Source organism: Ptychodera flava, chromosome 4, assembly GCF_041260155.1.
Source record: "Ptychodera flava strain L36383 chromosome 4, AS_Pfla_20210202, whole genome shotgun sequence".
NCBI classification, from domain to species: Eukaryota; Metazoa; Hemichordata; class Enteropneusta; family Ptychoderidae; genus Ptychodera; species Ptychodera flava.
The window spans coordinates 26,470,957-26,486,653 of NC_091931.1; the positions used below are offsets into that span (position 1 = coordinate 26,470,957).

General features: G+C 37.3%; 1 protein-coding gene across 1 annotated transcript; it reads left to right on the top strand.

Annotated features, from left to right (window-relative positions):
* The first annotated feature begins 703 nt into the window (after nucleotides 1-703).
* On the top strand, nucleotides 704-10,233 carry LOC139130476 (arylsulfatase B-like). The gene is made up of 18 exons (XM_070696257.1): nucleotides 704-818; nucleotides 934-1,006; nucleotides 1,627-1,680; nucleotides 2,038-2,082; nucleotides 2,560-2,677; nucleotides 2,827-2,878; nucleotides 3,198-3,301; nucleotides 3,859-3,962; nucleotides 4,314-4,425; nucleotides 5,047-5,146; nucleotides 5,266-5,329; nucleotides 5,738-5,835; nucleotides 5,957-6,090; nucleotides 6,618-6,676; nucleotides 7,163-7,280; nucleotides 7,938-8,017; nucleotides 8,280-8,369; nucleotides 9,884-10,233. The coding sequence occupies exons 2-18, from the start codon at nucleotides 949-951 to the stop codon at nucleotides 10,060-10,062; spliced, it is 1,569 nt and encodes a 522-aa protein (XP_070552358.1). The 5' UTR covers nucleotides 704-818; nucleotides 934-948; the 3' UTR covers nucleotides 10,063-10,233.
* Nucleotides 10,234-15,697: the final 5,464 nt, after the last annotated feature.

Sequence of the window (15,697 nt, forward strand, 5' to 3'; positions counted from 1 at the left end):
ATGTAAACAATGACATATGGTCACAAGAGATAGTGGCTATGCAAAATTTTACGACACACAACATGTGATAATTAAACCAAGGTTGAATGAACGGACCATACGTTGTACAACCGGACACTTTGCTCCCTTTACCTTGAAACCAGTACAAATCATCTTGTCCTGAAATCTAGTGCAAAATCATATTGTCCGGAAATCTGGTTCGGTGTCGTTCAGGAAATCTAATCGATCGTCTCCTTTCGCGGAACTCTATTGAAAGTTCTCGAGTCCGAAAATCAAGTCAAAGCCCACCTTGTACGCCAATTCCTGTAGCGAGCGAGTGACTTACGAATGACGATATTTCTACTTTTATCAGGGACCGGATCGCAATTATTTCAGGGTAGCATAGAAAATTGTTGCCAACAGTTAGACTTTCGAATAGACTGTGTATGATAAAACTTTAAAACGAACATTTCGTTCTCTTTATTGCACCATCGAAGTGGCTTCTTTGAGTTTTTAATATCAGACATATTTTTGTTTCTTGATCAGATTTTCAACAAAATTTAAAAACAGCGAATTTACTCAATATCTGATTGTCGATGGAAGCTACTCCAAAACAATAAATCATGTCAAAGTACAGAATGTGCGTCATTGTTTTAGCAAAAAGTATCATTAAAAGGAAATCGTTTCCGGTTAATGTGGAAGATTCTGATTTGCTGGTAACAGAGGGAGGCGGAGCCCTGTTGGAGTCCCTTTATCGATAAAAAAGGCGCGCAACTCTCGATACACCAAAAGTTCTGAGGAGAAAGTGAAGCTTTCCTCGATTCTCTTCTCATCAGAAGGTAGGACGATATTTCCACTTACATTTGTTAGCTGCCCGATTTGTTGCCTGTGGCGATGCCACGCCATTCAATGTATACGTACTAAAATGACATCGTTGTGATTATCTTCCAACAGTTTGCTGATCTAAAGATGAAGTTTTCGATAGTTTTCGCTGCCGTGCTTTTAGGTGTGGTCTGCGGATTCCCGGGTGAGTTTTACCTTTGTCTTTTAATCGCGACGTTCATATACATATATACTGCTTCTTCAAATGGGAATAGTCGACATCGGCATTTCCTATTATTGTCTTGTAGACAAAGGGGGTTTCTCTTAGGAATGGGGATAAACTATGTAGCTGATAAACAAAACGATCATCTTTGAAGTTCATACGAGAGGTTTGTCGTCCATTTACCCTAAATCGTGCAACAAATATAGCAACGTCCCAACTGACATAACTGTCGTGTTTACGGCTGTGCGATTCTTCATGATTAAAGACAACAGCTTCAGAACGCGCATGTAGATTCTGGTCTTTTGATAGACATGAATTCAATAGCTTCTTAAAGTTTTGTAAGATTTTCGCCATCCATTGTTCCATTGAAGGAAATTTACAAAACCTCTCATTTAATTGGATCGCTTCTGCCCCTCTTCAAGTCAGAGAACAGTCGATCGTCACATCGCATAATTTGCTGAAAGTCATCACATACATTTGTGAATGAATATACAGAAGAAAAAGCCTCGGAAAATTTTCCCGTCTTTGTCACAACTCACTTCATGTATCCCTGTCTGTGTGAGTAACCAGATAATGTTAAACAACCGTGTTTTTCCCCACAGAGAGACATGCTCGTAGTTCTTCATCAAGTAGCTCTTCAAGCGGTTCATCAGAAAGTAAGCAATATGCTACTCTCCTCCCTCTTCTTGTCTTGGCCAACAGTTATAGTAGCCAGTCATCTTTTTAGATAAAGCAACTGCTGTATATATTCCCCAGACTGGCAATCTTACGTTATGTAACAATATACAAAACCAAAAAGCCGAAGTATATGTTTGGCAGCGACGTGATGGAAGTTGTCTCCTACATTATAGTCTGTACTGTGAAATCTTGCTTATTTAGTAATTTTTGTGGATTAAACACTCGTAACCTCGGCTCGATTTTGAATAACATATCTAAGGGACTATCTCAGCATACCATACTTCTGATTATGTTATTCATTGAAGATTCATTTTCAACTCAATGTTTCTTTGCAGAGAAAAAACAGCCACACATTGTGTTTCTGCTTTCTGACAATTCTGGTAAGTTCTATCAGCTAACAACATTTCATATTGTCATAAGATATTTGAATGAAAACAAACGTTCCAACGTCATCGATGCCCTAAAATGTTATTGCAATGATTCAGTGCTCAAGCGATGATTAGTTTGGTTTTGAATATTTTCTATAGTATATTCAGTTTATATGCACGTACAATTACTTGTTACTTTTTAACGTTTTAAATTCATCTGATTAGAAAATGGTATTACTGCATATAAACTCTGTAAGGCTAAATAATGAGGAACAATCATTATTTTGTGAAAAAAAATCGTATCTAATAATTTGTTAACAATACGTCTCACCTTTCCTTGAATTAATTCGTCGTAAAATAACTAGCCCCTTTACAGCAACAGTCTCTAAAGAGAACCTATGCTTGCGCTGCTAGCACTCTTTGTACTAGCATGTACGTATTGAACCTCGCGTTACGTAGAGCATTAATTCAAGATTAATTTTCGTCTAGGCTGGGCTGACGTTGAATGGAATGACCAAGTGGGTGTGATGCAAACTCCAAATATGAACGACCTGGCGAGAAATGGCGTTATTTTGAACCAGACATACGTGCAACCAGTGTGTACGCCGTAAGTATACACAAGACAAACAGTATCACAATTCCCTGGTCCGAAAAAAGATACAATCAAGGCTACTTAGCTGAGGCTTAAACACGATGATATCATCTAATAATGCTAGGTACAATGTAACTTTTTTCACTTTCATCTTGTTTCTGCAGTACAAGAGCGGCATTCATGACAGGTTACTATCCGTTCAGATACGGCTTAGGCGTAAGTATAACGACATGCTTTTAAACAAATATCAAATACTGTTTCCCTCCTTAATTCATTATAAAGTGGATTAAATAAAAAGCATAGTCGGAAGAGGGCGATAGTTTAATGGAAAATTCAGGATGATTATTGTAGTTGAAATTATTTGATTTCGTCATTCAATTATTGTATTAATTAATTAATTAATTAATTAATTAATTAATTAATTAATTAATTAATTAATTAATTAATTAATATTAATTAATTTGTTCATTTACATACTCATTCGTTTATTAATTAATTTATTTATTTATTTATTTATCTTCTTTACTTGCTGAAGCATGCCATGATTATGCCTGCCCAGCCAAGTTATTTGTCCAGGGAGTACAAACTCTTGCCAGAATATCTCAAGGAACTTGGATATATGAACTACATGGTGGGGAAGTAAGTACGTTTTAATTCAACCAATATGAAGTGGTTTAGTTTGAAGCACCACAAGCAGTCTCTCTTATACCATTTTACATCATTCACTCTTTCATGTTCACACGCAACAATATCGATAAGCTATCACTGAATAATGTACCCAAAGCGAAGACAGCAATCATTATTTTGAACACCGTAATTGCTGTCGAGCGCTCTGAGACTTCGTTAGCTAACTGATCCCGCACACTAACCTTACAGATCAATTACATAAGACCACAGACAAAGAGAAACAGTAGTGTTTCTCCTTGTCTGTGATAAGCATCAAGCATGATTTTGCTTTCTATATCTGACGATATTTTCCTGTAATTTGAGGTGACAACATAGCTGAGCCATTTTAATGGCTAACTTATTTGCTCTGCAAATTAGTTATCATGTGAGTTCGAATCCGATTGAGTTTTATGCTGGTACTCTGAAATGGCTTACGCATTTCCTTGAAGGCATATCATAAACAATGTTATCACTCACAAATTGCTAAGTTCTCGAATGAAAACGCTTTCTCTTCTACCTTCCTATGACAGGTGGCATCTTGGATTTTGTCGTTGGGATGTTACACCGACAAATCGTGGATTTGACTCGTTTTACGGAATATATAATCCATTGATTGATTACTACTCTCAAACAGGTAGGAAACTCCCTCTTTAACTGATGATAGCTTTAGTAATGGTGGTGGTAGTAATTGTGGCTGAATAAGGCAAAGAGAGTTAAAAACTTATCGACTTGACGTTTTCAGAAGTTTGCTTCTGCCGTCAAATAATTCAAAGGGGAGATCTTTCCAAATGAACTATGGTAAATCTCAGTTATTCGTGTTGTGATGAAATACATTGTATTCCACTACTGCCGGGGCATTAAACGGCCAAGGTAGAATGGGATTGAAAATGAAAAAAGGCCATCATAGTGTCATTTTCCGAATTCAAAATAGAATGAACTCAAACAAAAAACTCATACTTTCCTTTCTTATGTATCCTTGGCCCAGTGTCGATCTTTGATCCCGTGAAACAGTTGTTGGACAGGACCCAGGGGAGACAGGACTCGATTTCCAGGATAACACGGGAACAATGTTCCACCACCAAGGAACCCATGCTAGCGTAAGTAAATACATAATCAGTAATAATCTCGATGTTATGCTGGTGAAGTTTTCGTCAAATTTCACATGTTCACTGCTGCCCTCGCGAGAGGCGTAATAACAGATATTCACTTTCACAAAACATATACCACGACAGAACAATTCTGCAAACTCATTCGAAGAAAAGCAACACAGAAAGAGTAGCTGGTCCTTATGATCTTAATGGTTTACCACGTGTAGCACTGATCACGATTGCATTGTGCGTCCAAGGTGTCGAATATGAACGTTTTATTAGTCTGCAATTATAAGCGAAGCACGTGTACAATCATGTAACGCTTGGTCGTCTTAGGGTGATATATAGAGGGTGCCACGTTCAGGACGGAATAGGTGCATTCTTCAGTCTAGAAGTTCCTGATATCGCTTCACCATCTGCTAAAAATAGATGTATCTTCCTGTAATAGCTTTTTCTGCGATTTATACTGTTTACATTTGTCGTTGTTTATGTTTGTCCTTCGTTGTTTGATTCGTGTAGACATAACATTAAAAGAGCACACATGACGTTCAATGTTATCTATTCTGTTCAAAATGAATAACAATTGTTGACCTGCATGATTTACCGTCATCACACTATCTCATATTACAGGAACACACTGGTAAACGAGCCGTGGATGATAAAAAATCATAATCCAGACGTACCAATGTTCCTGTACATGAGTTTCCTACTGCCCCACTTCCCATTCCAGGTGAGTTCCATTAATCTATGGGTTCTTCCCTTGGCAAGAACTATGATGAGATATGTTCGCTGTGTTCGTAATATGAAGAGGGACATTTCAAAAAGAGTCTCTCCGCTTGTTCCTTTTAGGCACCGGACCGCTACACGAATATGTATGCTCCGCTACCAGTGCCTGGTCTCCAAACATACCGTGGTAAGTATGGTTCTTAGTCACAAAGTACAAACTAGACATCAGTCTGATCTTATGTTGTTCTGTAGATATGTTTTGAGTGATGTGATTAGCAAATAGGGTGGTCTTTCTTTCTTCATATTGCCTTATCAAAGCTTTGTCAATAAAATCAAAACAGGTTAAAAAAGCAAAGCCAATGCGGACCAAACGTGCGCTTGTCTATATATGGCTATATGGCTATATATTTTGCTGTGTGCAAAGAGGTATTTTGCCTGTATCGCAAATACATGTAATCCTGAGGGGTGACATCGAAACAAAGAAATCGATAAATCTGGCAAACAGCCAGATAATTATGCAGGTAAATACACGGCTTAGAACACGCACACTCGCAAACGCTAGGTAACACGATATACTTTCCCATTGTCATTTTAGGAATGATTTCTATGCTCGATGAGGCGATTGGCAACATAACAAAGGCACTAAAGGATAACGACATGTACGAAGATACAGTCATCGTGTACCTCAGTGATGTAAGTAAATATATCTCAGCATTTGCTCAACTGCCTTCGACCTAACAATGACACACCTGCATTACTACTCTAATTTCTCCGAGTCTCATAAACCTCTGTTTCACCGACAATCATATTGCAGAATGGTGGTCCATGGTTTTTCGGCTCCCAGTGGCCACTGCGTGGTGCTGGAGGAAGTCCCTTTGAGGGTGGAGTGAGGTCAACCGCCTTTGTGCACAGTCCGTTGCTGAAGAAGACAGGATACGTAAACAACGAGTGAGAATTTCGAGGTTTTTTTGTACTTGATAACCGTGGAGCAGAGCAGTGTTTAAATTGTATCTACATTTTAATATTTTAGTGTTGTTTCTATATCTTCCATTCTTCCATTGTCGATGCAGTGATTCCTGGACACATACACATTTAAGTAATTGTTATAGCTTATTGTGAATTTAGTTGTCAGAGAAATCATTTGCATTTATAGGAACCATGGTAACAAATATACAGCTACTGTGCGTAATACTATTCTTTACCACGAAGTCTTTCAATTCTGAGTGTCCAATAAGAATATATAATATCCAATACAGTAATATCGTGACATGTTTCTCTTGATTTTGTTGCTGGACATACTATCTTTGAGTCTTTAAAATCGTGGACATTTGAGGTATATATTATTTACTTTGAAGGTAGTTCAAAACTATTTTTCGAATGTATTCGGGAAGATTACTTCTAGCGACCTGTTTTAAACGTGTCGTGAAAAAATACTTCGCCAACTTTGCTTCTGTTATTTTATGATTTTGCTGTAGATTGATCCACATCACAGATTTCCACCCAACGCTATTGTCTTTGGCAGGAGGAGATCCAGGTAAGTATAGGGGTTATTGCCCTCTCTTACAAAACCAAAGGTATAATCCAGACAAGGCTGGCAAATGATTCTCACGTTTGGGACTGGTTATAGGAAATAATATTTTTAAGTCAGGAGATTGTAGCTGTTCAATCAATTGGGAATATCAAGGGGCATTGTTGTTTTGGAGTGTGCAGCAATACTGTTTCAAACGGTAGACTATTTCTGCATCACATTGCATAACCCCTTTGCCAGCCGTCTGTCTCCCATTTGAAACATCGATATCCCATGCACTCTTATTATATTAGTTAGTCGAGACTCGTTTTGAAAGTGATGTACCGCTATATACAATGTGAAGTCAGGCGCTTAGCTTGATTTCGTTTCGACAGACTTGAAGTGTACAAAGTGAGCAATATAAGATAAATGAAAACTGACAATAACACTGCTCAAAACTAAGACAGGCCGCATAAAACTCGGGTTTTCTTTTCTTTCAAATGTCATCCGAAGATCCTAACATGGATGGCATGGATGTTTGGGAAACCATATCGGAGGACAAGTCATCACCAAGAACCACGGCGTTGTTGCACTACGACACACATCCCGTTAGTCCCTGCACCAGCATTAGGTAGGTCATCAGTATAGCTACAGTCAGACGACCACCAAATGTAAATAGTTTGTTGAACTTCGTTTCCTATAAGTTATCTGTTAATGCTGGGATGATAAAGGGCATAGCATTTATATCCTTTGGTATCACTATGGGAAGTGCAAGTTTAGCAACTTTTTCCTATTCAGTGAGAATTTTCGGACGCACACAAAAAGTGAAGGGGTGTCGACAAGCATGGGCAAGGCTACTGGTTACAAACTTCTTTCTTTTCGGTCTGATGCAAAATGAACAAACGTTGTACAAGTCAAAACCATAAGGATTTCCCTATACAGTAGTCATCATGACTGGTCTGCAGCGTATAAATAATCACCCCTTCACCGTAATTGTTTGGCCTAAACCCATTGTTATCAATGGCGATTGTGGACCTGCTTAAATGAAATTAGGGTGGACAGCTGATGGAGAAACTGCGACCATATAGGAGAAAAATCTGTGGGGTTGATGAAAACTGATTGTTATTCGATCAAAAGCGGCCTCTACCGAAGGTCACATGCATTGTTTAGGAAAATCGAAGGGGAGTTGAATGTGACGCTGATATGTGAACGTAGGCTACCTACCACTATGTCACTACAATTATGGCCCTTATTCTTATTGTTCTTTTCTTATTTTGATCGATTTTAGGGTCGGACGTTATAAGATTATTGATGGAAGATATGACGTCGTGAGGAATATCACCTTCAATGTTGATAACTTACCGTCGGGTAAGAAAGGAGCACGCTGATAATTTTATTTTGTCATGAACGTTATGATCATAATGACACTGAACTCTCGAAAGTCACCACTGCATGATGTTTAACATTTGATGAAAACGTCAATGTTATTCATTTGATCATCGAGCACAGTCAACTTTTCGTCCCCTTTTTTACACCGCAGTGACGTATACTACTGCATATTTTTGTAAATCAAAAAAAATAAAAAATAACCATGGATTGTTTTGACGGTTGCTTATGCTTAACACCACAGATTCATGGTTTCCGCCACCTGAATTACAGAATCCCGATGTGCCGAACGTTGTGGCACCAAAGGTTGGAACACAGCTTTTCGACATAGAAGGTATTGTGATCTTGATTTCGTCTCGTCTCGGACAAACCTAACCAACTGTTGTATTTCAAAGTTACTGTAATAAGCACTACCAAAGATAAACTTGTCTTCCGCAGAGCAGTTTATAGCATTCTTTGCAGTCTCAATGAGACTGCGGGGAATACTTTTGAATCATTTTATTCAATACGTAGCTTCGTTTTTGCATTTTAAAATCAAAACTGTCTTGCTGTTGCTACAAGAGCTGTACAATTTTGTGTTCATTTTATATCATCTGAATGATAAAACACAGGGTCATGTAAAATGAGTTTTCTCCACTTTTCTTCATCAAATTCTAATTGCTGATCCAGAATGTATATGCTCCTATATTTGTTTTTGGTAATTTCCAAATAATTCTCTAATTTTAGATGTGTTTAAATTTTGGTATCCCGATTCTGGTACAGAAAGTGTGCGTGGCGGTTCTTGTTGAGTGGACAGTAGCAATTGAAGTACAAATCTAGAGAGCCTGAAATGCAAAAAGAAACGCATTCTTCTGTTATATGCCTCTGTCTAAATAAAAAAATAATACAAATTTTTATCGCTTAATCGTAAAGTGTTTACCTAAGTTACTGGTGCAAAATATTCTACAATCAACTTTGAAAGAAATCGAATATAACGAATTGACTCGTAAAGCCATAGTTGGTCGTATTGCACACTAAATAGACCTGTGCAACTATGCGTCATACTCCTTTGCATATCTATCACTTTTTGAATACATATGTCAGATATGTATGATTTGTAAGATGTAAACATTTATTGCCTACAAAATTAATTCCAAATTAAAATAATATAAATATGAATGAGTAAAACCTACTGAATAGTTTTGTAACGAGCTTGAAAAAATATCTGCTGATTCGACTCAAAGGGTGGAAAAATTGTGACTACATGTCCGCTTTACAGCCTTACTGCGAAGAAAATTGACTTACATATATACTGTATGTAATGGTATATTTGAGTATTGCATATACTCTAACTTAATTTGTTTCATTCACGGCTGAATGAAGACTTAGGATGTAAAGAAACTGAAACATAGCCACAGTCAAAAACATTGTATCATAAAGACAAAGAGAACTGCAATGCCACAAAGGTGACATTGTACATAAGTTTCATATTAAATAATGTGAGAGCTCTGTATAGTAATTCATCCATATGCCGATATGTGAACATTGACATGAAATATTTTATCTCCGATAGTTTCTCAGTCATCCAAGTTGCAACCAAGTGTTATTAATTGGCCTTTGCATACTAAGCCAAAATACTTACTATACAAAATACAAAGCACTCTTTCGTTGAATATAAAATTGTCGGGCATGACTAAAATATTTACAGAAATACACCTTTATTTGAGATGCATCTAAAACATTACGAAGTCTTTAGCTGTGTATGCAACTCGGGAGTTACTGTTGAGATATCTCGCCAGTTTGAAAGCATATCCTCCAAGTTACATTCGCTGAAAAAAAAACTTACAACCTAAAATATTTCTCTTTAAGCTGACCCACGTGAAATCAACAACTTGGCAGACAGTATGCCAGAGAAGGTTACAGAACTGCTCCAGATAGCGGAAGACATAACAGTAGGGGCACCGGAACCCTTCTATCCATTCAACGACGCCGACGTTGCCAATCCCAACATCTTCTTCAACGGCACCTGGACACCAGGATGGTGTTAGAAATCATTGTTATGAAGCTATGAAGTACACAACTATAACTCCGTATACCGTAGAACCTGCATTTTAGTTCGCTTGAAGTGAGATTGTTTAGGCATAGATATCTTTCTAACGGATTCTTAATTCTGAATCTTTAAATAATCAAATAAAGTCGATAATGGATGCTACTACTGATTCCACTGGCTCCAGATCTGTCTATCTTTAATACGGGTATTCTCTTTGAGTACTCACATACAAACTGTTATGGTGCGGGCAAACTTAATGATGGAAGTACTTTCAAAGAACGTAGTACATTATGTTAGAAAACCTCGGCATTTCCTCTTGAGCAGACTAGCATTTTTGGCACTACGAGCTGGTAGATAAGTATGATGTCCCTCTTCGATGAATGATCGCTGATGGCATCAGTTAAATTGGGCCTTAGTTGATGACCACTACGTATTTGACTTACAGATTGATATATGGCGGGTACCACATTTGGGACAGCAAGCGCTTATTATTTTCGAAACACCTGACATCATTTCTTGATCGTTTTGCCGGGGGTCCATATATCTTTCCTAAGCGGATTTGACTTTGCTGTGTGTGCCGGTACTGTGCTGTCTGTTCTGTACTGTTTTGTGTCTTTGTTTGTAACTTACCATACTTAAGCGAGTTTCACCTAGTATTATTTGATTCTGGATGGGTATGATTGTGATTATTCATTGCCTCGCTTCTTTTAGAATCCATAAAAGGTGCAAAGCATTTTGATACAATGAGTTTACCGTTGCTTAAGGTAGTATGCACCTCGAAAGTGAAAGACTTAAACTTTTGCTCTAACTTTCCTCAAGGGATCTTTCAATCATTCTCTTTCAAAATCAAGAATGAAAATAGGGGGTCACCTTGCAAATTTTTGTACTAGAGAAACAAATTATCCAAGTTTTACCGATATTAGAAATTCAAAATGGCCGCCATCCCTGTGTTAACTCTAATGAGAAAATAAAAATTTTCGAATTTCGAAAAACTAAGCCGGTGAAAAGTTTTCTTTTACCAACAGCTTTAAGATGAACCCCCCACATGTGGTATATCTAAAGAGAATTGTAAAAGTTTGAGAGTCCGAATGTCTGTCCCTGAGGTGCGTTCTACCTTAAGCAAATAAAGCAGGAGTTGGTAACACACTACTTTGGAAATTACTCGGCACGACACTAGCATGTTTTATACATGTGACTGAAGCGCTGACAAGTTCAGTGTCATCGGGCTCAAACTACGATGTTGTTGATTAAAGGTAGTGTGCGCCTCGAAAGTGAAAGATTTAAACTTTTTCCTGAAACTTTCCTCAGCGAAACTTTCAACCATTCTCTTACAAAACCAAACCAACAATAGAAATCAGAGGTCACCGAAGGAAGTATGGTACTAGAGAAACGAATAACATGACATTTACCTATATGCGAAATTCAAATTGGCCACCATCCCTGTTTACTCTATGAAGAAAAGTTAAATTTTCTGTTTTCGAAAACTAAGACGATGGAGATATTTCTTAATCCAACACCTTTAAAATGAACCCCCCAAAAACAACTAAATTTAGTCGTAGTGATCGAAAATAACGGTCATTCCTGCTGTCTATGATGGGTGCTTACTAAGAAGAATATCCAAACTTCTCCAAAATTATGGAACGATTGTCTTTCCTTTTCAAAACTTTCATTCGAGATTTCATACTCAGTATCTTGGGAGACCCCGCCTTCACACACGCACGGCCTAGTACCATTCAAGAAGTCATAAAGTTATACAAGAATAGACATACCAATAACAAACAGAGAAGTGATACTGTCAATAAACTGTGACTTATTAACTCCGTATAATTTTGTCTTCGCTAGAGGAAGTGAATCTTCACATTTTGATAAATTAATTGAAACTGCTTGGTGAGAAAAATGAAAGGTCCAGTAGCATCGTTTAATGACATCTTGTATGCTTGACCACAGTCCTGTGGATTGACTTACCTGCAAGCTGACTGGCTTCATCAATATCTTGCTTTGGCAAATTAATAGAGGTGCGCCTTGCCATACATTCTGCAACTGGAGAGAAAATAACATGGTTCCCACCCTTGGCCGGGGTAAAGTGAGCCATAATATAAAGATAGATGAAAAAAATGCTGATTTGGCATTCTTTCAAAAAAGACGTAATTTGATGGCTGTATCAGTCGCTATCTAGCTGTTGTCACCGCGAACCTCATCATGTGAGCAGGGAAGTCCCGAGTCCCTGTCCATTTCTCTTGCAAGATTTCCTCTTACCTATATGAAAATAACTACCAGCTTTGATAGAAGCTTTGGCGAGTGTTTCCAACGAGACCTGTCTTCGAAATTACGCTTGTGAAAGAATATAAATGAAAAAGCTACAGCGTTTTCCTATTTTAAATTATGAGGTCAGGAATTAGAGCACGTGCTGTGAAAATTAAGATGGGATATGAAATATTTAACGTCACTCAGTCTCAAAAGCAGCCATGATAACATTTCCAAGTCTTTTTGTTGTATGGTGGGAAACAATGTTTGCAATTTTTCTGTCGTCAATGCATTTTAGCTTTTCCTTTGGTATTGTTGAAACATGTTGCTCAAGTGTAATACACTGATTGTAATCATTTCATGGTTGAGTATTGAATTTTCAAGACTTAAAAACTGGAGTTATAATATACATGAGGCTTCAAGCAGACGTGTCTACGGCAAAGTTATAGAATTATCTTTATCGAGAAAACATACAACACAAGTCATTTTTATGTTACCATAGATGGTAGGAGCAAGGCGTGCTTCTACTCTCTTTGTATCACTAGAAATAGATTAAAGTGGTGAATTTTTAGGTTAACCGTTTTAAACCTTTAATCAAAGTGAGAATCCAGTAGAGAAAGGCCGGTCTTCAAGTTTTTCTTTTTGACAATCCCTACACTCTAGAATCCCTCAAACTATGTCTTGCCTAGCTTCTTTTACGTCGTATGACCAAATTGGAAGAAGTTGAAGGTACAACGTAACGCGCCCCGGGGACACCTGTTTTGACTCTCAAAAAATTACAATGATTTTCTGATGTGTCACTTGTGGGGGACGCGTTTGAAAGCCCTCGGAGTAAAACAATTTCACCGCCTTAGTTTTTTTGAAGTCAAAAGTGTTATTTTTAGCCTTAGATTTACCGCTTTGATACAGTCGTTTTCAAGTATAGTTAGGTACCCGATAATTTGTTTCTATATTACCACATGTACACTTTGCAAAGGGACGAATATTCCGAATCAAAATTTTTTCAGTAATTTCCCGATCTGTGCTAGGCTCATTTTGAAGCTCTTGACGTAGATTTACAAACCGTCTCATTTTCTGTGACAATGGGCAATTCCCTATAGTCAACACAAGAATGGCCACCACTGTGAATTTCAAAAATATATAAATTTAAAGAAATTGATTCCATGGGTACCAAAATTTGCCCAATTAGTGACCCTAGTTTTTTTATCTTGACTTTCAAAGAAAATTGTTGAAAATTTACTTGAGGAAATTTTCGGCGTGCATACGACCTTAGTTTTGTTTCTTTAAATGGAGCATGTTTTGTCTGTGATTACTTTTCAAACGAATTGCAAAAGTCATGAGTCACTTATCATGTTCATTGATGGATAAAAGAAATGCTTATCACAGCTTCTTCGATTAATGATTTTGTCAGTAAAACATGTACCACTCAAAGAATTTTAATTGAATGTTTCAGACCGACTTGCGAAAGGTGTCGCAATAATGCTCTGGATTATCGTTTTGTATCGGGAGAGTCGAATGCTACGGTACATGTAAAGCGCGTACATCCAGTGAAGAATACACTATGTGGACGTTGAGGGAGTACATAAAACTTCTGTTTTCTCCTGAATATATACCAATGTTAATTTGATATGATGTAAACTGATAGATTCAGTCGTGTGCGGGTGCTCTGGCCCACTGTAAACTACGATCCTACAAAAGGGTAAAGGTGGCAGTGCGCCGGAGCGACCCCCGCGACCTCACACGACTGAATCTTTCAGTCTAGAAAGCTGATAAATTTCCCACATTGACCACGTGTATTTTGGGGACCTGAAATATGACTAAACTCAGAAGTAAACAAGAATTGATCTCCTGCGCGTGTAGTTATCAACCTGCAATAACTGGAAAGAAGCCTGGCTCATACTAACCTACAGTAAAATTCAACAATAAGTGTTGTTCCATCCAGTTGGTCTCAGTTTCATTGCAAATTCTGTCAAATCCCAATTTGTTCCTCGTTGCTCGATTGCGAGGTGGCTTCCTTTTTCCAGTACATCAACAGCTGCATTACTTTACCAATGTAGTTATCTACTAAATCATTCTGACTTACTATTTTAAGATAATATTAATTGTACTCATTTTCAAAGCGAAATCTTTTGCCGAGTATTTCGTCGTCTTGCGCTGTTTATTGCAAACTTAGGCGAGCGGCAAGCTCACTTCTTTTTGACACATAATGTACAAACTTTACATACAGCCACATCATGCATCATTTGAAAGCTTATTATCTCTAAGCTTATCATCTCTAATTCAAGAACATCGACGATTCGGAGCTGCCAAGTAGGGCCATAACCCCCTAATTTACATAATTCACATGGGTACCCAATTTGCATATAAGTGATATAAAATTAAGAAATTCATTGTTAGCTACTCTAAACATACCTTTAAACTACAAAGTATATATCAAACGAAAGGTATTTGCATGTAGAATACAAAATGGATATCCAAAAAGATATTTTAATTGATTTCACTGAAATTTTTCAGATCTATATTGAAAAAAAAAACATTTTCCCTTTTGAATAACAATATTTTAAAAATGTTAACACATACAGCTACATCTTACAGCCACATCATACATAATTTGAAAGCTTATTATATCTACTTGAAGAAAATAGACAATATTTAGCTGTCAAGTACTGCCGTACCCCCTAGTTTACATAAATCACACGGGTACTAAATTTGCATAAATGCGATATAATATTAGAAATGTATTATTGACTACTCTGAACATACTTTGTAAATTATCGAGTGATGTATCAAATGAAAAGTATTTGCATGTAGAATGCTTAACGGATATCCAAGTTCATGCAACCTTGTTAAACGCGAAACATAACGATACATTAGAACAATAATGCAACAGCAAGACAGAACAAAATACAAGATATTTTCGAGAAAAAATGAAATGCGACAAAACGATTCGAAATCTTGTTTAATTATTACTAACTTTGGAACAATCGGGTGACATTTAAATGCTATTAAATTACATTAAATTACTTTGGAAACCTTGGAATTGTAAAAAGTAAAAGGGAACCATAACATTGTAAGGTTCCCCTATAAGCAGATCAAAACTTTCAATGCAATCTCCCAAAATTTCCGAATCCACCACGAATTCCTCAGCCCCTTACCGTTATTCTTGAGCGTAGCCTAATCACATATATAAGAAACAGAAATATAAGCGTTACGATTATGTCAAACTTCACAAAACCTCAATAGCCCGATCTCAGATCTCAGACATATACACAGCCGAACGGTAGACATTCTAGTTCCCTACTTGAACAAACTGAACCTCAGTGGATCAATTTGATTGGTAACACGTACAATCATTCAATCTGTGCACACGTTTCATCAACCGAAAATGA